This window comes from Oncorhynchus masou, chromosome 31 (assembly GCF_036934945.1).
Source record: "Oncorhynchus masou masou isolate Uvic2021 chromosome 31, UVic_Omas_1.1, whole genome shotgun sequence".
Taxonomy (NCBI): domain Eukaryota; kingdom Metazoa; phylum Chordata; class Actinopteri; order Salmoniformes; family Salmonidae; genus Oncorhynchus; species Oncorhynchus masou.
The window spans coordinates 51,046,358-51,071,057 of NC_088242.1; the positions used below are offsets into that span (position 1 = coordinate 51,046,358).

At 42.6% G+C, this 24,700-nt stretch overlaps 1 protein-coding gene across 1 annotated transcript in view; it reads left to right on the top strand.

Annotated features, from left to right (window-relative positions):
- The window catches only part of LOC135524093 (periphilin-1-like), a 32,598-nt gene that overhangs the window by 4,397 nt on the left and 3,501 nt on the right, over positions 1–24,700 (top strand). The window contains exons 5-9 of the mRNA XM_064951296.1: positions 11,168–11,260; positions 11,586–11,797; positions 12,110–12,148; positions 15,488–15,561; positions 16,535–16,678. Of these exons, the coding sequence (XP_064807368.1) occupies positions 11,168–11,260; positions 11,586–11,797; positions 12,110–12,148; positions 15,488–15,561; positions 16,535–16,678 (562 nt within the window). The remainder of the gene's footprint in view (positions 1–11,167; positions 11,261–11,585; positions 11,798–12,109; positions 12,149–15,487; positions 15,562–16,534; positions 16,679–24,700) is intronic.

The window sequence follows — 24,700 nt, forward strand, 5'->3', positions numbered from 1 at the left end:
AGGCTTGACCACATCTATAAGATTGAGAGACATTGAGTAATACTTTGTTATTGACCTGTTTAAAATACTGTGGTGGTTCTATTCTATGAACCACCAGATGGCAGCAGAGTTCTACATTTCTGAAGCCACCATAATGATTAAGATTCAGATCACGTTATTGGTCAATTGCACACGAGGTCCCCTCCGAAAGACACAAGTATATACAGGTTTTGGAGTGGTGCGGGGGGCTGCCACACTGGGCAGCATTTTGAGCAGCATTTTCAAATCATGAATGTGTCTTTGTTTAAAGCACAACATCTAGCATTGATTAAACTCTCAATTTTTTGCTATTTAATTATTGCAGCTCGTTAGGCAGTGAAAACGTTCCACAGGGTTGCGGGCCCATGTTGACTCTAATACTTCCCATGGTTGTGTCAAGTTGGCTGGATGTCATTTGGGTGGTGGACCGTTCTTGATACACATGGGAAACTGTTGAGCGTGAAAAACCCAGCAGCGTTGCAGTTCTTGACACAAACCGGTGCGCCTGGCACCTTATACCATACCCTGGTCAAAACCACTTAAATTTTTTCTCTTATCCATTCACCCTCTGAATAGCACACATATGCAATCCATGTCTCAAGACTTAAAATCTTTAACTTGTCTCCTCCCCTTCATCTTCACTGGTTTGAAGTGGATTTAACAAGTGACACCTATAAGGGATCATAGCTTTCACCTGGTCAATCTGTCATGGAAAGAGCTAGTGTCATTAAGGTTTTGTATACTCAGTGTAAATCCCCACTCAAGATTTTACATTTGACATATATCGCACAGTCACTGATTTTGAGGAGGGATTGAAAACACACTAAAGCTAATTTGCCAACCTGTCTCTGAGGTATTGGGCGGGAAAGACTGAGAGTAGGTTCTTGGCTCTCGTTTCATACCATATTCCACTTATCAACCACCAGATTCCTTGCCTTGGGGAGCTTGTCAGCCTGACCCCACACAGAGCACAGCTAAAGCCCGTGGATCTCCTCTGCCCCTGTGCTGCCGAGACAGCCGTCTTGCAGTGACCCAATACAGAGTGCCAACAGTTCACAGGCCAAAACCCACCCCTCCCCATTCACTCCTACCCAAGTGTCATACCAGACTCCAGACAGGGACAAAGGGGACCAGTGTCAACTCATTGAGCCAACAAGGCTAAACCCCCACAGGAAAACCATCTGGGCCGCCAGCCACTCCCTCTCCAGCCAGACAACCTCCACCACACTCTCGGCTCTCCTCAGACTTTCTGTACAGCGTACACGCTCTCTATGCTGTTTTCTGTGGGAGAGCAAGCTAACTATGGTCTAGTTTCTCACCTCTGCCTTCATTACTGCCACCAGTCCAGTTATTTTCATGATCCATAGTATGACAACTCACACATTTATCACCGACATTTGCAATTCTGTCTCCCACGTTGGTTCTAGTTGGTTCACCATTGTCATTCAGCTCCCTTGATTTGTTGGCAATGGCGCCTAAAAGAGAGACTCGTGGTGTGGTTTTGACAGGGCAGCAGGTGGGCATCTGGGTCCATTTTTCCGCCATGAGTGTGGTAAGGAGGTTGCTTGGAGGCCTCACCCTTGCAGTGTAGTCCACAAGAAGCAGCGGTCAGGAACCTTTTGTTGGGTCTCTCTCACCTGGCCGGAGGTGTTGAAGACTGAGGTGGCCAGACACCAGACAAACAGCAAGGCCTCTCCAGCACCACACCCTTATCCCGTTCCCCTCAACACAAGATAGAGTCCCGGGCCTGGGCTCTGCTGTTCATGGGCCTTCACTCGACTCCGACACATACATTTTGAGGGGGGGGGGGGGTGCCTTTGCAATAGAGGCAGGTGGGCGGCGGGTGGATTGCTCAATCTGCTCCGTTGTGGAGCTCTTGACCTCATGTGATGATAGCAGATGAGTGAAATGGGAAGCCCATTAAGTGCACTCATATTATATTTGTGCACAGGGCTGATTGCAATGATATATTATTGATTTCACTATTCAGGAAGATGAGAGGGAGGCCATTGGCTGTAATAACCTTATGACTAAAACCAATTACCTAGATTGATATTGGGGTTTATGTTATTTGTTTTCAAAATGAGTTAATTTCATGTTTAATTTGTTTGTGTAACACTTTCAATGTAATGGATTGGCTTTAACGGCATGACCTTGTAGAGGGAGGCTACGTATTCCCTGTGTAGAGTCTTTGGTCAAAGGTAGTGCACTATAGGGAATAGGGTATCATTCATGACCTTGTAGAGGGAGGCTACGTATTCCCTGTGTAGAGTCTTTGGTCAAAGGTAGTGCACTATAGGGAATAGGGTATCATTCATGACCTTGTAGAGGGAGGCTACGTATTCCCTGTGTAGAGTCTTTGGTCAAAGGTAGTGCACTATAGGGAATAGGGTATCATTTAGGATGCTGACCTTGTAGAGAGACACTCTCTCTGAACCTCTTGAATACTTTCTAGTTTAGTCAGGCCAGGGTCTCCTTTTCCCCCTCTGGTATTCTGCAGTTGTCTTTCTTCCTGGACCTGAAAGAGCTTGTTTAGTTTTCCTGTTATTGCAGGTGGGACTATGACACCCAGTTGCTTCGACTCTTGTTTTTTTTTGGTTACTCTTGCTCTCAGATTAGCATTTTCTTCTCTTTGGTTTGTAAGGATATAACCTGTGTTTAGAGAACCTGTTCCTATGCTTGGAAGAACAGCTTTGAAGATGCAGCTATAGACATACTTAATCAACAATTACAACTGGGACTTTTCTTTAAGATTTCATTTTATGTATAGCGACCACAGAATTCCTTTTTCATAGCTTTCTTATGGGAAGACGCAAGGTGAGTTTTTAAGGTGGAATCAATCACATTTATTTATTAAGCCCTTTTTTACATCGGCAGAAGTCACGAAGTGCTAAACAGAGACCCAGCCTAAAACCCCAAACAGCAAGCAATGCAGATGTAGAAGCACTGCAGATGTAGGATCACTCACTGCAACGGTGGTAATAAACTTTATTTGGCAGGCTGAACCTTGGCTACTTCAAACGGGCCTGGGGGCGTAAATGCTGGAGGCCTTGTTAGGCCTGATCTTTGTTTGGGACATGGCCCTCGAAGTTCAAGCAGGGGTCATGAAAACCAGGTGCCGCTGGTTGGTTAATTTATACAGTTGCGGCCAAATATATTAGCGTCTTTGCACTTTTCTTAAAGGCAGTGTATTAGCTATTTCTTAATTCCAGAAATGCATATAATAGTAACTTCCTGCACCCCAAGAAAACATTCCTAAATTACTTACTCTTAAATCAACAAAACGTATAACATCCTAAACCTGTGTTTACCACAGACCTTATTTTCGCCGTTCATCCTAAACCCCTACAAAGCCTCCCTTCTCTCATAGGCTTTGTCCAACGAACCATGGCAGAGTTACAAAAAGACACCATTTACTATTGCTCTCTGTGTCTATGTTGTGAATATTGTAGAAAAATCCTCACAGCCGTTTCCCATACTAAAAAGTAAGTTCCTCTTGGTGCGCACCTGCTTACCATGTACAGTAGGCTACAGGCAATATGATCCTCCACCTTGTGAATCATATAAATTACTATCTGGCATTCAAGGCTTTCTTTGTGGTTTTTATATGTGGGGAGCATAAATTGTACAATTGTAAATTAACAGACTTTCTCAAGTTAGAACCAAGTAAGGTCCATTATCTGCTACCTGGACATGAAATAATTCCCCATTTCTTGAAAAATAAGTTGAAATTGAGAAGTTTTGGTCTCCACACCTTTTACATTTTCAACATTGCAGAACCAAATGTATTTTAGTAAATTTTGAAGTTTGCAATTTTATTATTTAGAAAATAAAGACCGACGTCATGGGCAGAATTATTGGTGCCCACGAGCTAGTATTTGGTTGCATAGGCTTTGGCAAAGAGAACTACAGACAAACGGTTCTTGTACCCATCATTGTGCTTACTGCACCTTTTTATTGGCAATTTGGCCTAGTTTTCAGCAGCAAACTGCTCTAATTCTTCAACGTTTGAGGAGTGCCCTCCGCCAACTGCTCTTTTCAGCTCTTGCCATAGTGTTTGGATGTGATTCAGATTTGGACTCTTCGCTGGCCACTGGTTACGAAAGTTATTTTATGCTCCAGGCATTTTTTCCCAATCCCACAAAAATCACAATAATGAGCCTTTGCAAAGCTTTCACTCTGTCACTCAAACTTATTCCAGCGTCTGCCTGCAAGCTTGAAATCTTTGTGTGTGTGTGTAGTCAACCTATGCTTCAGAGGGGAGGAGTAGGTCAACTGTAGCCTACTGACAACGTTACAAGTGTAATTCAGAAATTAGGGAGAGATGTTTTAATAAGAGAAGAAGGAATTAGACTTTTTCAATGCAAGGTAGGGATACCATAGTTATCACGTCTTCACATTGGATTTATTAACTACAAAAAAGTAAGATGTGTTTTTAATTATAGTGCTGCGCTGCACACACAAGCTTGTTAACTTGCTCTGGTCTAATGTTAAAACCAACTCGGAAGTTCGGAAGACATAAAAAGATTTCTCCATAGAAGCAGTTCCTCCGTAGGTATGATTCTGTGGCCTAATTCAGATAATGCATGTCATACAGTACCTTCAGAAAGTATTCACACCCCTTTTTTTTTCTCCACATTGGTTGTTACAGCCTGAATTTAAAATAGATTGTATTGAGATGTTTTGGTCAGTGTCCTACATACGATACCCCATATTATCAAAGTGGAATTATGTTTTTTGTAATTTCCAAATTAATTAAAAATGAAAAGCTGAAATCTCTTGGGTGAATAAGTATTCAACCCCTTTGTTAAGTCTAGCCTAAATAAGCAGGAGTAAACATCTGTGTGCAATAATAGTGTTTAATGTGATTTTTTTGGAATGACTACCTCATCTCTAACCAAAACATACAATTATTTGTAAGGTTGAGCACTGAGTTCATATTCAACCACAAAGATCAGGGAGGTTTTCCAATGCCTTGCAAAGAAGAGCACCTATTGGGTAAAAAAAAAAGACATACAGTACAAGTCAAAAGTTTGGACACACCTACTTATTCAACGGTTTTTCTTTATTTGTACTATTTTCTACATTGTTGAATAATAGTGAATACATTAACTCTGAAATAACACACATGGAATAATGTAGTAACCAAAGAACTGTTAAACAAATCAAAATATATTTTAGATTCTTCAAAGTAGCCACCCTTTGCCTGGATGACAGTTTTGCAATGCTCTTGACATTCTCTCAACCAGCATCATGAAGAATGCTTTTCCTACCGTCTTGAAGGATTTCCGACATATGCTGAGCACTTGTTGGCTGCCTTTTCACTTTGCTGTCCAACTCATCCCAAACCATCTCAATTGGGTAGAGGTCGGGTGATTGTGGAGGCCTGGTCATCTGATGCCGCACTCCATCACTCTCCTTGGTCAAATAGCCATTAGCTGACACGGTAGAAATCTGTCGTTCTGCCCCTGAGCAAGGCAGTTAACCATATGTTCCCCAGACGCCGAAGATGTGGATGTCGATTTATGGCAGCCCCCTCGCACCTCTCTGATTGAGGGGTTAGGTTAAATGCCACAGACACATTTCAGTTGAATGCATTGTTGTACAACTGACTAGGTATTCCCCTTTCCATTATACAGCCTGGAGGTGTGTTGGGTCATTCTCCTGTTGAAAAACATGATAGTTCCCACTAAGCGCAAACCAGATGGGATGGCGTATCGCTGAAGAATGATGTGGTAGCCATGCAGTTAAGTGTGCCTTGAATTCTAAATAAATCACAGACAGTGTCAACAGCAAAGCACCCCCACACATCACACCACCTCCATGCTTCACGGTGGGAACCACACATGCAGAGATCATCCGTTTACCTACTCTTTGTCTCACAAAGACAGTGGTTGGAACCAAAACGCCTGATTCATGCAGTCTCCTCTGAACAGTTTTTGAGATGAACCGTCAGGGTGCCATAAATACGGGAAGTGTATACCACAAAGAGAAAGAAGAGGCACTCTTGCACCGCAAACGGTTAACCATGTCCTCTGTAGTTGGTCCCTGTATGGTGACAAAGTTTCTGCTGAACCAAGTGTGTACACGGGAAAGAAGAAACACACCCTTGCGCTGCAAACGGTCTGCCCCCATCTGGTCCCTGTACTGTCACCAAAGAGTGTCTAGCAGATCCCAGTCTGACCTTTAATGTGCCTGTACTGCACTCCAGCGCACCGGGACACTATGGAGAAGAAGCACCGCAGATACTGCCTAAGAAGTTCTAGCTAGCTGTAAAAGAGGATCAGTTCTCCACTGAAATGTCCATGGAGAGGGAGAAAAGTGAGACATCACACCAGCCAAAGCAACGTTTCAAGTTATCAGAAATCAATTGTGAGCGCAAGAGGTGGTTGGCTGTGGCTAAATTTGACTTGCCTGGAGAAGGCCTATCTGGCTTGTGGCCAGGCTAGCTGCGCGCTCAACATGGCGACCTTGCTGCACGCATACAACGCAAAGATCATGCCGCCAAACCTATTGACTAGGATACAGAAATTCAAATCATCAAAGCTACAGAGCTAGCAATGAGACTCCCAGGTGATAGCAATGTAGCTAAGTACCTGATTAACAAAGACGACAATCACTTATTATTTTTGTCCATGGACCAAAAGGCAAATCGGCCTTCCAAATGGCCAGGAGAAATTTACTGTGACCTGCTATAGATGGTTGGAAGGGCTCTGGTCAGGTTAAACTCACCCTCGCCAGATCTTCCTCCCGCTGTCCTAACCAGAAAGGACAGTGTTGACCTCGAACCCCCATTGCAAAGGCAATCCCTGGGCCCTTAGCCCTCCCTCCCTGACCTCCATGAGGTAACCAGAAGCTCCTGGGATCGTCCATAGTGCCTGTATGGTCATGGACAAAAAGACAGAGGAAGGATACATAGCCAGAGGAAAGTGAACACCCTCCAAAACCTAATGACAAGGACACTGGTATTAAGATCGTCAAACCTATCGACCAGGACATGATCATTGAGTTCACCAAGGCCACAGAGAAAGCGATGATAGGCTCCCAGTTGATAGCTGAGGACCTGGGATGTGCCATGGGAGCAGCAGAGCGCCACCTTTGGCTCGCTGACTGAGCTGCCAAACTATGAGAGGTTGGGCCTTCTGGATGCCCCGGTCAGCCTTAAGGGACTGTTTGGAGAAGATCCACCCAGATCCTGATCAACAAGTTCTAGCCTGCAGAGGAAGAGGTCGGGGAGCTAGAGAAAGAGGTCGTGGAGGAGCACATATCCTGGACGACTATGGTTCCCTGCAGGCATAGACGTTGTAGGCAGAAGAATACTACAGACCGCTCACTTACACACGCAAGTGCCTGGTTTGGAATACGTTTTTGAAGTTGTTTGTCCCTGCAATTGAGTGTGGATGTTATTAGTATCAAGTTATCATTCAATCTTTGCAAAGGGTTTTACAACTGCATAAGTCCTTTTGTAGGGTAGTTTTATTAGGGATGGTTGAGTCTGACTCATTAGAGGGGAAATAAATCATCTAGACTAATCTTTGGATTAGAACTATTTGGTTATAAAGGTTGAATAGTAATTTTATTCAGATATACGGTTTAGAGGTTGACCAATTAATCGGCATGGCAGATTAATTAGGGCCAATTTCAAGTTTTCATAACAATCGGTATTCGGCCTTTTTGGACGCCGATTACATTGCAATACACGAGGAGGCTGTGTGGCAGGCTTGACCACCTGTTACACGAGTGCAGCATCAAAAGGACCTTGTGGCTGCAAGGAGCCACTGTAAGTTGCTAGCTAGCATTAAACTTACCTTGTAAACAAACATCAATCTTTATCACTAGTTAACCTAATAATTTCATCAACCGTGTGTAGTTAAATATCTTGTCTGCGTTGCATGTAATCAATGCGGTGCCTGTTAATTTATCATCGAATCACAGGCTACTTCAACTTCGCCAAACAGGTGATTTAACAAAAGCTCATTTGCGAAAAAAGCACAATCGTTGCACAAATGTACCTAACCATGAACATCAATGCCTTTCTTAAAATCAATACACAAGTATATTTTAAACCTGCATATGTAGTTAATTTATTTTAATGTTAGCAGGCAATAATAACTAAGGAAATTGTGTCACTTCTCTTGCGCCTGGCTTGTTGCGAACTGTGTGAAGCCCATTTTTTTCCTAGCAAAGACCGCAATTAATTTACCAGATTTTTACATAATTATGACGGTTGTGCAATGTAGCAGCAATATTTAGACTTAGGGTTGCCACCCGTTCGATACAACACTGAACGTTTCCGTATTTCACTGAAAATAAACGTTTTGTTTTCGAAATGATAGTTTCCGGATTTGACCATATTAATGACCAAGGGCTCGTATTTCTGTGTGTTCCAAATACTAATTGAGTGTATGTAAACTTTTGACCCACTGGGAATGTGTGATGAAAGAAATTAACAGCTGAATTTTTACTTGGATTAAATGTCAGAAATTGTGAAACTGAGTTTAAATGTATTTGGCTAAGGTGTATGTAAACTCCTGGTTTCAACTGTGTGTGTGTGTATATTTAAAACGGCCGATTTAATCATTATCGGCGTTTTTTGATCCTCCAATTATCTGTATCGTGTTGAAAAATCATAATTGGTCCACCTCTAATACAGTGCATTTGGAAAATATTCAGACCCCTTGGCCTTTTCAAATTTTGTTACGTTACAGCCTAATATAATTTTTTGCAAATGTATTAAACAAAATTTTTACTTTAGTACTTTGTTGAAGCACCATCGGCAGCAATTACAGCCTTGAGTCTTCTTGGGTATGACGATTCAAGCTTGGCACACCTGTATTTGTTCTTTAATGGAGGCCTCTCCAACATAATCCAGGTAGAATCAGGAATTCCCCAGGGCAGCTGTCTAGGCCCCTCGAAAAAAAGTAAATCTTTACTAACGACATGCCACTGGCTTTGAGTAAATTATACATGTCAGCTACTACAGCAACTGAAATGACTGCAACACATAACAAAGAGCTGTAGTTAATTTCAGAATTGGTGGCAAGGAATAAGTCACTCCTAAATATTTCAAAAACTAAAACCATTTGTATTTGGGACAAATCATTCAATAAACCCCAACTAAATATGTTAATAAATAATGTGGAAATTGAACAAGATGAGGTGACTAAACTGCTTGGAGTAACCCTGGATTGTAAACTGTCATGGTCATAACATATTGATACAACAGTAGCAAAGAGGGGGAGATGTCTGTCCATAATAATGTGCTGCTCTACCTTCTGAACAGCACTATCAACAAGGCAGGACCTACAGGCTCTAGTTTTGTCACACCTGTAATACTGTTCAGTCGTGTGGTTAGGTGCCACAGAGGGACTTAGGAAAATTGCAATTGGCTCAGAACAGGGCAGCACGGCTGGCCCTTGGATATACACAGAGAGCTAATATTAATAATATGTATGTCAATCTCTCCTGGCTCAAAGTAGAGGAGATATTGACTTCATCACTACTTGTATTTGTGAGAGGTGAAGTTGTTTGTTAATTGTCGCATGTTGTGTTTATATTTTTGTTCTGTATAATTAAAAGTGAAAAGCTGAAACGTATTGAGTCAATAATTATTCAACCCCTTTTTTTATGGCAAGCCTAAATACGTTAAAATATATAAATAAAATAAACAGACATTGAATATCCCTTTGAGAAGCTGTGTGACATGTTGAAAGCACTGAGCTGTCTGTTTTAAACGACTAGCACACAGATTAGACACCCATTCATATACCCCACAAGACATTCTCTTCACAGTCCCGAAGTCCAGAACAGATTATGGGAGGCGCACAGTACTACATAGAGCCATGACTACATGGAACTGTATTCCACTTCAGGTAACTCATGCAAGCAGTAGAATCAGATTATTTTTTTACTGATAAAAAAATACACTTTATGGAACAGCGGGGACTGTGAAGCAACACAAACACAGACCCATGCATACACACACATGATAACATACACACTATACACTCACGTACACAAGGATTTTGTGTTGTAAAAATGTGGTAGTGGAGTGTGGGCCTGAAGGCGCACACTGAGAGTGTTGTGAATTCTGTAATGAATGTATTGTAATGTTTTAGAAATTGTTTAACTACCTTCATTAAGCCAAAGACCCAGGAAGAGTAGCTGCTGCTTTGGCAGCAGCTAATGGGGAACCATAATAAATACAAATAACTTGTCATAATATGGTCATAACACTGTCATGACCAGTATATTTACAGCTGTTACATATTTTTTTTATGGCTGATAATGACACGTACATAAGTGTCAACCCACATTTATTCATATTTATTTTTCCCTTACAATAAGTTTCCTTTCATTTTGAAAGTTTGTTTCATAAGTCTGTTTATGTAAGGAATTCTTTTGTCATGTTTTTTTCATATTTTAATTAACTATACTGTTACACTGTCATAAAGCATTATGACGATACTGTCACTCGGACTAAGAGAATACACTTTATGACACTGTCGGGAAGCATTATGACCATCCTATGTTACTTTACTTGGACTAAGAAAATACACTTTGACACTGTCATGAAGCATTATGACAGATTATGCCAGATATGCCTATCACATTCATGTTCTTATGTCAGTCATCAATCAAGAGGGTGTCTTGTCCTGTACCTGAAATCTGCTCCTGCGTTCAACACAGTTATCAGCAACAGAGCATTGGATTCGGTGCATGTCTGACCTAACCCAATGCACAATTACAATGATGATTTAATATGGTCCATTTAAGAAAACGTTATTTAACAAACATACTGTTGACAAGTAGACTATCGTGCAATGAAATGTTTTGCCTGGTGTGGTTTTGTGGGTTTTGCCACTCTTATGTAGGTGTCTTTTAACCAGCCATAAAATAATGCCCTCAATGTCACAACCGGTCTAAATGTGTTATCAAATTGTATTGGTCACGTGTTTAGCAGATTATTGCGGATGAAGCAGTGTAATGACACTGCACTTCAGTTGTATACCGTTTTTCAAGAGAAAAGGCACTACTTATTTTGTGCTAAGTCCAGCAATGACAGGTTGTCAGCTGTTGACATATTATGACATGGTTATGACGCAGGGTGTCAAGTAAAGTGTTCCCAAAGTCTATTTTGACATTTTAGGAACAGCAGCAGAGTGGGCTCCCATCCCAGCAGCAGAGTTCAAATGATAGCTCCTCTCTCGAGGACCATGTCTCCAGCCTACCCCAACTTGAGGTAGGCCCTCATGTACTTTGGCCGAGGGTAGGCCCATTCTTTCTAGTGCACTTAGTTAATAGACCAAAGTGCCAAGCACCAATGGAACTGACATGGTGACTTCAGTTGTTGTATACTGTTTTTCAAGATCCAAGGCACTACTTATTTTGTTCTAAGTCCAGCAACTTCATTATTTCATATCAAGTGGTTTTCTTCTTTCATTCTACACTTCGAGGTAATTAGAATCCAGGCTCTCGTGTGTAGAGTCGTGGCTTTAGTTCTGTCATTGAGTGGACCTGAATGGATGGGCCCTTGAATCCCCTTCTCTCGCTCTCTGTTTTCTCAGGGAGAACCCTGAGGGTATGAGGCGGAGAGTCCTGGGCCCCTACCCTGCAAGCCCTGCCGGGGACTCCTACACCAGATTACGGGACCGCTCTCCTATCAGAAGGGATACTCCACCAATAACGGGCTCCGTTCTCATGCGCTCCGGGTCCAACACCAGCAGAAGGAGCTACTCCCCAGACAGGGACCAGGCTGGCTTCCCCTACCATCAGAAGAGTAATTTTGCAACCCAAATGACACCATATTCCCTATGTAGTGCACTTATTTTGACCAGGTCTCATAGTGAAGCATCCTAAGTTTCCTTTGGTTTCTCTACTGAGGCATTTAATTCAGCTGTCAATGATTTAATAATATCACATTTAATCAATCACTTTAGAGTCTGGCTCTGATCCAGTGTCCATTCTAGCATATCACTTGGAATGATGCAATGTAAAGGACATGCATCCACTAGTGTGGATACTGTAACCTTGGTGTTTGTATCTGCTGTCAGTCATTTTGGTGACCTTTTTCTTTCTCGCCCCTCTCCAGGGTATAAAGAAGAGCCTCACAGCCAGTGCAGAGAGCCCGGTAAGTCTACACTTCATATCCCTAAAAGAAAATTGGCACGTTTTGAAGTGATGCTTAAACTAATATGTAGAGGCCCGGCCGCTCTCTGAGAGGAGCATCTGTTTTCAGTGGAGGTGTATTAAATGGAGGTGCTGGAACATTTTTAATTACACACACACACACACGCAGGTTCTATAAGGCTGGGAAAAGAATAGCCTTGTTTTATTGAGGTGATTTGGCTTTTGATTCAAGGTCTAACCTTTGCTTGGCTTGCGCACTGAGCCAGCAGATGTCTTCAAGATCAAACCAGCACTCACTCCCAGTCCCATTACCTTCCCCTTTGAGTGGTGCATGCATACCATTATGTTGTAGCCTCACTTACTTTATGAGTTTCAAAATGATTCAGTCAGGTCTTGCCAGGTCTCCCTTGTCATAGAGGTCTTCTGACCTCAATGGACAACCTGGGTAAGTAAAAAGACTATTACTATTACCTTTTCTCTGTGTGGATTAACCAGGAATCTGCGTAGGTTAAGTTAGGCCTACCTTCAATTGAAGTGAGGAGATTTTGAGATTCAGAATATTGGGATAGTAGGAGAATAAAGGAAAGTAACAGGGAGTGTCCTTAAATATCCCTATGTCTCACGCAGCCATTTCACATGTTGTTTTTTGACTTAAGAAGTCCTTTCTCATAATCACTGCAGAGGGGTTTTGAAGCCCTTATTTTCCTCCGTTATGCTACGGTGTAAAGAGAGCACAGAGGAAGCCTTCAGTTTAGCCTGAAGAACCCCCCCCCCTCCTCCCACCCCTATGTTTGAGCTGCATATTCTATCCCCTTTTGAAGATGCAGTAAAACAGGTAGAAAACAGTTGTCCCTCCACCCCTGTCTGGAACACTAATTTGGCTAGGTCAACACATCAAAGTACACAGAAAGAAACTGTTTGGGAGGGACAATAAGGAACGCACACCACACAGGGTCTAGTTGTAGGCCTAGTTTTACTGTAGAGAATCCTGTACAATGTCTCTGAGTGAGCATTTGGAGTACAATGGCTTAGAGAAAGTCTGCTGCCTATAGGTTATGGTTCAGGTTTTTAGTTCCCAAATAGTATTTTTTAAGTACCTCTTGAAGAAGACTATTTATTCTACACTATATAAAGTATGTGGACAAATTAGTGGATTCAGCTATTTCAACCACACCCGTTGCTGGCAGGTGTATAAAATCTAGCACACAGCCATGCAATCTCCAAAGACGAGCATTGGCAGTGGAATGGCCTTACTGAAGAGCTCAGTGACTTTCAACATAGCACCGTCATAGGATGCCATCTTTCCAACAAGTCAGTTTGTCAAATTTATGCCCTGCCAGAGCTGCCCTGGTCAAATGTAAGTGCTGTTATTGTGAAGTGGAAAACGTCTAGGAGCAACAACGGATCAGCCATGAAGTGGTAGGCCACACAAGCTCACAGAACGAGACCGCCAAGTGCTGGAGCATGTAAAAATCAACACACTACCAAGTTCCAAGCTGCCTCTGGAAGTGACTTCAGCACAAGACCCAGCATCACTAATGCTCTTGTGACTGAATGGAAGGATGTCCTCACAGCAGTGTTCCAACATCTAGTGGAAAGGGAAAGCCTTTCAAGAAGAGTGGAGGGTGTTATAGCAGCAAAGTGGGGACCAACTCCATATTAATGCCCTTGATTTTGGAATGAGATGTTTTGAAGAGCATGTGTCCACAATGTTTTGGTGAAGTATAACCTAGCTTTCATGATTAGTAGTGGAGGGGGATAAAGTGAATATGTTTACAATATTATTTTGGTCAAATATTATATTGATACGTTGACTCCAAGTATCGATTTGTAAAATAAGAAGTGGGTTTGTATGCTGAACCTGTGCAACGCCTAGTATTTAACATCCTATAGCTTGTTCTCCATCTCATGAAATAGTGAGCCAACATGTTTTTAGCACTTTTAAAAAAAAAACTTCCATTACTGATTTTAAAGCTCATTTTTCTCACGGTCCCTTTCTCTCTGCAGCAGACATACTTATACAGTAAGCAATGTATTTGGAGCATCAAATCGCAAGAAAATTGCGGTCTCGAATCGCAATTACATATAGTATCGTGATAATATCGTACCGTGACGTCCCTGGCAATTCCCTGCCCTAATGATTAGACTGTACAATATATCCTAACTTTTCTTTGTTTGGCTTGATAACACACACACACACAATTAGCCAATTGAAGTTGGCAGAAGTACCCTGCTCTAGCACATTGACTATTGGTAGGGATTAGTCTTCTTATCCGCAGGGTTCTGTTTCTGACTTTCATTCATTCATTACCCGTAAGTCAGGTTTGATGTTTAATCTGCTTAGATTCCTTTGCTGCTGTTTAACTAATTTGCCATTACGTGTCTCTTTGATGGAACACACACAATCTACTGGATGCGCCTCTTCTGGATTTGCAATTCACAAACATCTGTCACTAATCATTTAAGTTAAAACAGCAGCCTAGTTTCTTCTCCACAGATTCAAGTGTGTCTGGCGAGTGAGTGTCTTTCCAAGTTAACCAGGTTTTCCTCAAAATGCAAAGGCCTGGTCTGTCATAGACAGAGAGTTCTATGTCTGTGCTACTCTGTTCTTTTAATATGGCAAATATCCATTTTATTATAAATTCAGCCTACAGACATTTTTGCCTAAGTAAACATCTCTCATTCAAAGAATCATCTGTTAATAGTATCATAGGAAATCCAGCACTCAATCAATTTTGAATTTTGCTGCATTTTGAACTAACAAACTACTTTTTCATGGTTTACTTGGAATTTTTTTCATAACTTCCTGGAAGAAGTGTGTTTTTAATTTCACCTTGGCTCAGTCTCATCGCCATGGGAATAAAAACAAACATTTCCACCCAGCCATATTTGTTTTTTTTTATAGACATATTGGAGCCGGCGGAGCACAATATTTCAATTTAGTCACAGCTGAACTTGTCGACCTCTATTGTGCAAGCTATTCCAACAAGAACGTAAAATTAACAGCGATTTGTCTGGGCTCTGCTTGTCGTCAGTCCCACAGCATCTTGTCCTATCCATTGTTCACTGTACGAGTGCAATGAGTGATTGCACGGTGGATGACAATATAGAATAAGTGGTGGTAGTTCCCCAGTGTGTTTTTAATACTGATAGGATTTAAATGGAATTGTACTGCGCCTGGTGGCCCTGATTTTATTTTGAGTGCCCTCCTTTTTCTTAAATGTTTCCTTTTTGTTTTACAATGCTTCTTAGTCACTGTGTATGCATGAGTTGCGAGTGTTTCTCTTTCTCCTTCTGTCCCCCGTCTCTTTCTTCATTCCTCTTCTCCTTCAATTCACAGATAAGCCCAGGTTGCTAGGCCACACAAAGACTGCCTCCATAGACGGTTCTCCACACAGCGCTGTCTCAATCAAGGTACGGCTGCGTAACTGTCAGACACAGCTCGCTGCTCCTGATTCAGCTCAGCCTCTCAGTTGATACGATCATTTATTCATTAGGCCTATATCAAAACGATAGGCTACCTGTCATAGTAGTAGCATACCCTTTACTAGCGTTGTACTAGTCCTAAAAGGTAGAAAAGACCTGCACAACTGTTTTACATCACTTGGTTGGATTATGGAATTCCATGAGACTCGATACATAGTCGAAATCCGATTTGTTACCATGCAGACTTTTTTTTTTTTGTCATTGTTTCATCATTGTCTGAACCATCACATTTTACCTACCTTCCTATGGATACACAGTTTATCAACACAATTCATTGCCCTGTCATGGTGTGTGGAATCTGTTGCAAATCCCTGTTCATGTCATTCATTCTAGAACCCACATCGCAGAGGAACAGTTGATGTACCTTAAGTGGCCTGTCTCTTTCTTGTGGTCTGATGAGGTCACGATAGATGAAGACTGCGTTCACCATGCGTGACCCATTTCCTTGCCATGGATGAAAGCTTTCTGGATTTCTGTAAACTAAAAGTAATGGGCGTTTCAAAAAGTTGTTTGTTTTCAATGCTAACGCGGTCACAAAAGGCCTCCTCTTGTTCAAATTGACATTCAGAGATGTTTTGTTTTGTGTCTCATTTCCCTTTTAACACTAAATGATGCAGTATGATGCGCTGATGTCGGTGGGCGTGGGCCTTCATCTTCAGCTGTCGACGGTCTTTGATCAAAGATGTTGAAGGAAAAACATTCTAGATCGTTGTTGAGATGCTGCATGCGTATTAAAGCGTTTGATGTGCTGAAAAAAAATGACAGCAACAACAACCTCGTTGACTCTAATCAGTGTTGCCCTCACACGCTTTGAATTTGAAACCTGAATCAGTTAAGCCATTTGAACTGCTGTGTCCTGCCTGGCGCGCTAACCCATTAGCTCTAACCTTTACCCTCCCAGGAGGAACTTGACCCCACCCCAGCCCTGCTAGCAGAGCCTGAGGACACAGTGCCGGCCAAGGATGAGACCGACCAGACACAGAAGGCCAACTTCAAGACACGGCGGTCTCAAGCCATCGCAGCTAAAGCCCTCGAAATTGAGAAGGTAATAGAGGTCTCACTATCCAACAACACTCAACTACTAGCTAGTCATTCTCTGCTGGCTGTGTGGTAGAGTCCTGCATCGGGTTGGATACCAACGGTTCCCAGCAGTTGACCCGCAAAATAAATCACCTGGTTTGGAAGGATTTTTGTGGCATTGTGGATAAGGACAACAAGCCGGTAGATGGCTATACTGCCAGCAAAAAGGTATTTGTTTACGATAGGTAAATTCAGTTTAATATCAGTTAATTGTTAGGTTAATTCAGGCTTTTGTGCATTTAGACCATAGTCAGGCTATATGTCTAAAAACGGTATGCTGGTAAAGGTAGCCTGTTATCCAAATGTAGACATGCAGACAAATTAATTCATGCAGGAAGGGGAATAATAGCCTACTGCTCTGGAATCATAAAAACAATTAATGAAATTTGTTATTTGGCGGGTCACTGATCGGCTCTCAGAACAATTCAATGCAGATGGGTCAGGTTGCGTAGAAAAATCTGTCCTGATTTAGGGATGCTAACTCTTAATCAGTTCGCTGCTAAAAATACATTTTGACCGGTCATCATTATCAGTCTATAGGAACATTTGCATAATTTTGTGGAATTCAATTGGCGCGTTTATTTTCGTTACTGGCCATGCATCTAATTTATCACACAGCATACAGAGCCTAGTTTGAGGAGTGGAATAGCCTACAAACTGTCAGACAGTGTGAAAGTAGCTCCTCAGTCTGTTGGCTACTGGAGTGAAACCTGCTTTTGCATGCCCAGTCATTGCGCAAACAAATAACAATTCTGAATGCAATTGCGTGTTAACTTTGGTGGCCACGATTTTAAAAGGAGCTATTTTTGTTTCTCAATCTCAACTCGTAATTAAAGCTCGCCTCCCATTCGGGTGTGTAGGCTATAGCCTGCCTAGTGTTGACGACCAGCACGTCACCCACCACTTTGCAATGTGTGCTTGAGGCAGTGGAATTATTTGAAACGATTTACTTTACTTCAAATAATGAGGCATGTCTTACTTTGCTTCAAAGTAGCCTTGCGAAAAATTCACCTGTAGAAACATGGAGGCAATTATTTTATAAAGACTTCCTCGTGCCATTTAACCAGAATTTCTCTCCTCCTATTGATTTTCATATCAACTTCATTTTGTTGTCCAGAAGCCAAAGCTACTACCCTCAAATGTATTAGCAACCTATCATTGCAACAATCATTAGATTTCCCCTCTTTCTACATTTCTAACAGAGATTATTTATCTCTGTCACAACTGTTCGCATTAGGTTAAGAGCGGTGTTTCCCGCAAATTGCGTTTTGGAAAATGTTTTATTAGCTGCTTCATCACAGAGGTTGCATGTTCAACAATGGACTATAGCCTTTTGAACTGTTATACGATAAGGCTTGCTATTGTTGCATGTTCCCAGTAAGCTCTTAATGAAAATGTCCTGTCCGTGTATGCATGCATAGTATCAGCGAGGAAGAGGCAAAGCGAGAGGTTTTTCTTTCGCCAAAATCTGTCCAAAATAAGCCCAATACGATTCTATGGGCTTGTTTTGGGCCTAAGCTTGTCGCCTGCCTTCTCGCCTAGGGCCGCCTTCCCACTGTTAGCGCGGAAACATAAGCATTGCGTCATTATATACAGATCTCAAATAGTACTTTTCTGTTGGTCATGTCATTTTACTGTTTTACATTTTACTGAAAAAATGTAACCGTTTATTGACCGGCAGCCAAATTTAGTCGGCAGCCAAATTTAGTCGGCAGCAAAATTTACACATTTGCAGCCATTGTCCTGATGTTGGATATCGGGTGGGGCTTGGAATTGATGTGGCCGGCGTGGGGCGGGTGTGACTCCAAAGAACTGACCGGTGCAAGAATGCTATCTCTCGTCCAACTCCGAGGCCTGAACCTTCCCTCCATTTGGATTAGTGGCTCTCTGAAGCCCTATTGCCTGCATATGGCGGCTTGGGAAACATGTAATTTTGATTTGAGAGAGCGAACACAGGGAGGGAGGATGAGTTGGCAGGAAGGACTTAAGCATCTCAGGTTGTGACGCTCTACACAGGGCCTGCTATTTGAGTCTGCCTGCCCGGCCCTTCCCTACACACACACACTGCGCTACACTACCACTTATCTGTTCCCGTTAAACCAGGGCAGGAATTGCCCTGCAGGGTTCTGGGGTGGCCACCCACAGTGTGGGTACTTCTCTTGGCATTACAAACATGCTTACGCACACATAGCACACATGCTTACCCTGCCATTTCCTAACCAGTTCACAGCAGCAGTTGTGTGGAGAGGCACTGGCTTGTAACATCGATATTGACCTTAGCCAAATGCAGTCTGATCCCCATCCCTGTACAGTGGAGGGCCAAGCCAAACTCACCAGACCAAATGGAAACCACGATGCGTGGGGATGGAGCTGGGTTTGCATGGGGGTGTGGCTGGGGGTACAGGGCTACAGCTGGAGATGGGAATAGAGATGTGGCTAACACCAGGGATGTGGTTGGGGCAGAAAGTCTGGAGCTGGGCATGGGGATAGTGTTTGGGATAGAGCTGGTGCTAGGTGGCTGGGGCTGGGCGCTGGCACGAGGTTCATACCTCCATTGAGGCTGATTTAGTGTGATGGCTCCTGTCAATAGCTGTTTATTCAACTCTACGTGGAGGGAGGAGACTGTCCTTTTACCACCCTTGAGCCATGAGCACTCACTCCTCTATCCAATACTGATCTTCAGAGGAGGCTGGTTTCAATGAGCACGTTTGCAGTAATGCTGAAGGATGAGGACTAGAAATATACACAACTCTCCATATTATTTGGATACTCAGTGGGGTCAGTCAGGTCGGGAGCTGTTTGTCTGGTTCGTGTTCTAAAAATACCTTACTGTAGAGCTACCGTACCCATTTAATATGGGGCCGATTAAGGGCTAGGAAAGCAAATGAGAAAGCCAAGACATTTATTAATGCTATGTTCCAGTAACTTCCTCTTGAAAGGCTCCTGTGTTACATTAGAGGAATTACTCTTGAAAACGACAATCAAATTACTCAGAAAACAAGCAAGCAGCAACCCTTGAACTTGTAAGCCTGTATCCCATCTTCTCCGATTTGGTTGATGGTTCTACACTGTAAAGCATTAGCCTACATGTTTTTCTCCGATTTTTGGAGGATGGATGTACGACTATTTACATTTTTTGTTAGACACCTAGATTAAGTATCAGAGAAACTATTTAACGTAATAGGAGTATCGAAAAGTTGCTGGCAGTGATTTTCTGAGGAGTCCCTCCATTCATCATTTCAATCAGTGTAAGCTAAACTTATCCATTTCTTCCCTATTAGTCCATTACATGAAGTCTGCTTCCCAAATGGCAACTTATTCCCTTTACAGTGCCCTACTTTTTACCAGAGTAGTACACTATAAAGGAAATAGTGTGCCATTTGGAACCTAGACTAAGCGGTCCGGTCTGCATCCAGTCCAGGCTGAGTGATTAAATGGCTGTTTTAATGATATCCTCTGTCTACCAGGCCCTCCAGTCATTACATCCACTCATTACTCCACTTCCCTTATTAACTCAGGACCCCTGCCTCTCTGCCTACATCAGGGCTCTTTTGAGCAGAGCTCCAGTGTAGAATCACAGCTTTGTATGTATAATCTCCTAAAGACGAAACCTCCAACTCTGTATCCGTTACGCTTACACGCATGCAGACACGCAAGCAAGCAGACACACACCCACTGTACCCCTCTAATTCAGACCTCCATGTCCGCTCCAAAGGCCCCCTCATCCCTTCTTCCCTTTTCTCAGCCATGGCTTTTTAACCCGTCCTGTGTGGCCCTACCTCTCTCTAGTATCAGGTCTGGAGATCTGTCCCTGGGTCCCTCCGCTGGGAGATAGGGAGGGAACCCAGGGGAGAGAAAAAACACACACACACACACACAGAGCAGGTTCAGGTCAAACCACCCTTCCTGTTTGATTAAGTAACCAGGGACCGGTTCTGTCTTGAGAGTTCACAGTACAGTTTGAGGAAACACTACTCCCTAAATACTCTCTATTGTTACAAATCCAGCGTGACACTTCCTCACACATGCATTGAAACGCTCACTCCCAAGTGTGTGTGCGTCCTTAAGAAACAGTATTTTTGAAGCTCTAGTGATGTCGAAGGAAATTATAACAAAACCTTCCCTAAACTTTTCTTCAGTATGTGTATATATATATATATATATACATAATCAACTCTAAGTGAATGGTGAGTAGGGCTGTTACGGTGACTGTGTTACCGCCACACCGGCGGTCACGAGTAATGACCGCAGTCAAATTCCATGTGACCATTTAGTCACGGTAATTAGGATCGTCCCAGCACTCTGTTGTCACTCCAATCACTCTGACATCAATGAAAATGTGATGAAAATTCGAATCAAACACTTCATGAGAGCCCATGATTTCATGTTGTGCAACATTTCTATATGCTATGCAATAGCGTAAGAAGTGTTTTGATGGCCTTTATTAAAAAGAGGATCAGCTGTCTATAGGCTAGGCCTACTATATTTATTCCTCAACTATCCTAATATTAAGCACTTTGCTTTGTTTTACAACAGGACTATAGCCTACCTGGTTATATGTAACGCGTCCTCAATTCGCTATTTAAGTGCATAGATGTATTTTTCCCCCCCTGCCCCTGTTCCGAGACAGGTGCTTGATAGTGGTCCATTCTAAATCAAAACAAATGTGATATTATTTAGTGTATGTAAAGTCAAGATTAAATTAACAATAGTCTGATGGGTGACATTAGCCTATCACTTGTGAATGATGCCCAGCGTGTGCAGTAAGGCAAGAAACAGTGCATGCATTGTTTTGTGCTGCTTTTTCAAATCATAGTTGCACATCTCATGTAACCTAGCCCATAGGCCACTAAAGTGGCTAAATAACTTCTTGTAATAAAGCACATTAGTACGCTTTACAACCAGTGTAGAGCCTAATTGGCATACATAGGTGGTGTGTGAGCCAAGTTTAGAGAAGAGAATTTTCAGCATAAAAATGCACCTATATTATAATCACATTTGTGGTCACTTTTGAGAACAGTGTTTTACCGCTACTTCATTGCATTTTGGAACATTCACACGTATAGCCTACAGCTGTGTGCACATTGCTGCGCTTATAATGTTAAGAAATAGCCTAATAGTTTATCAAACCTTTAAGATAAATGTTCTGATCTGTTGCATCAGCCTCATTGCTTTTACTTTTTTTTATGCAAGTGGCTGTATTAATTAGGTATCTATCGCATCCCATAACTCCCAGAGTTTGTTTTGAATATTTATTTCTCGCATAGAATAGGTCAAGTTATGTACTATGTGGGATAGATTGACATAAGCTAGTGCTTCTGCTGTTCGTTAGGCCTACTCATGTTTGTTGACGAAAAGTAAATGTGGATAGGTCTTCTAAAATCTTAAATATGCACCTCGGAATTTGATAACAAGGACGTGTGCATTTGCATCCCCGACGTGTCAGTCTTCACTTGTAGCCTACTTCGGTGCTGAGATGCCTGTGAGAAGGACCCAATCAAGTGACTGCATTGGAGGCTAATAAGAATTGAGATATCTGAGAGAGCCATGTGAGTGAAAGGTGCTTCGGAGCACGGCAATTAGCACCCAGGTGAAGGGAATTACAATTATTTTCAGCCCAATGGCCACTAGCCGATTACTTTATTTTTTAGGGTACATTAGGGGGTTGCCTCCGTAAAATTTCAAGTCCTGATGAGACTATTATCAAGTGCTAGTCAAATTGTGAATGAGAGACTGATGAAGTGTGTGCAGCCTGCACAAGAAACAAAGCAGAGCTCATGCCTTTCATGCAACTTTTTTTCAAATCCTAATTAGTAGCATCATGCAGCCTTAGAATGTATTAATAATCAAAACATATAGTCTGTTTGTATAGAACGACATCATTGATATATACAGAGAAAAGAGTCGGCCCGAGAATTGAACCCTGTGGCACCCCCATAGAGACTGCCAGAGGTCCGGACAACAGTCCCTCCGATTTGGCACACTGAACTCTGTCTGAGAAGTAGTTGGTCAAGCAGGCGAGGCAGTCATTTGAGAAGCCAAGGCTATTGAGTCTGCCGATAAGAATGCGGTGATTGACAGAGTCGAAAGCCTTTGCCAGGTCGGAAAGTGGCTGCAGGGTGTGCTGAGCTGTTGGCCGGGGTAGGGGTAGCCAGGTGGAAAGCATGGCCAGCCGTAGAAAAATGCTTATTGAAATGATTGATTATTGTAGATTTATCGGTGGTGACAGTGTTTCCTAGCCTCAGTGCAGTGGGCAGCTGGGAGGAGGTGCTTCTATGCTCCATGGACCTTACGTGTCCCAAAACTTTTTGGAACTAGTGCTACAGGATGCAAATTTCTGTTAGGGAAGCTACGGCTAGCTTTTTCAAACTGACTGAGTATATTGGTTCCTGACTTCCCTGAAAAGTTGCATATCGCGTGGGCTATTCGATGCTAATGCAGAACGCCACAGGATGTTTTTGTGCTGGTCAAGGGCAGTCAAGTCTGGGATGAACCAAGGGCTATATCTGTACCTAGTTCTACATTTTCTGAATGGGCCATGCTTATTTAAGATGGTGAGGAAAGCACTTTTAAAGCGCAGCCAGGCATCCTCTACTGACGAGATGAGGTCAATATCCTTCCAGGATACGCGGGCCGGATCGATTAGAAAGGCCTGCTCGCAGAACTGTTTTAAGGAGCGTTTGACAGTGATGAGGGGTGGTCGTTTGACCGCGGACCCATTACGCACACAGGCAATGAGGCAGTGATCGCTGAGATCCTGGTTGAAGACAGCAATGGTGTATTTTGAGGGCCAGTTGGTCAGGATGATATCTATGATGTTTCCCATGGTTACGGATTTAAGGTTGTCGAGATTGAGGGCATCTAGCTTAGATTGTAGGACGGCTGGGGTTTTAAGCATGTCCCAGTTTAGGTCACCTAACAGTACGATCTCTGAAGATAGATGGGGGGGCAAACAATTCACATATGGGGTCCAGGGCACAGCTGGGGGTGGAAGGGTGTCTATAACAAGCGGCAATGGTCATAGACTTGTTTCTGGAAAGGTGGGTTTTTAAAAGTAGAAGCTCTATTTGTTTGGGCACAGACCTGGATAGTATGACAGAATTCTGCAGGCTATATCTGAGTAGATTGCAACTCCACCCCCTTTGGCAGTGCTATTTTGTTGGGAAATGTTATAGTCAGGGATGGACATGTCAGGATTTTTGGTGGCCTCTTCCTAAGCCAGGATTTAGACATGGCTATGACATCAGGATTGGCGGAGTGTGCTTAAGCAGTGAATAAAACATAGGGAGGAGGCTTCTAATGTTAACATGCATAATGTTAACAATGTTAACGCCATGAGTAGTTAATCATGAAACATACACCCCTGCATTTCTTGTTCTCATATAGTTCTTTATTCCTGTCTGCGCAATGTACTGAGAACCCAGCTGGCTGTATGGACGGTGACAGTATATCCAGAGAGAGCCATGATTCTGTGAAACAGAGTATGTTAGTCCCTGATGTCTCTGGAAGGAGATCCTCGCCCTGAGCTTGTATACTTTATTGTCCAGAGACTGAACATTAGCGAGTAATATACTCTGACGCGGTGGATGGTGTGCACGCCTCCTCAGTCAGACTACTAGTCGCCTCCGAATACCTCTTCACTGCCGGCTGTGTTTTGGAGCAGCGTTTGGGATAAGTTCAATTGGGGGGTACGAACAAAGGATACAATTCGAGAAAGTCTTATTCCTGGTCGTAATGCTGCTGAGTTACCACCACTCTGATATCCAAAAGTTATTTTCGGCTGTATGTAATAACACAAACTTTCTTGGCTAATAATGTAAGAAATAACATACAACAAAAAAAAGAAAATACTACAAAGTTGCTTAGGAGCTAGAAGCAGAGCTGTCATCTGTCGGCAGTTATTTGCTTGACAATCACCGCCCTAATGGTGAGTAGTGGGTACTATGAGACGTGACCCTGCGCTGCATGCCTTTGTCTTGTTAATGTT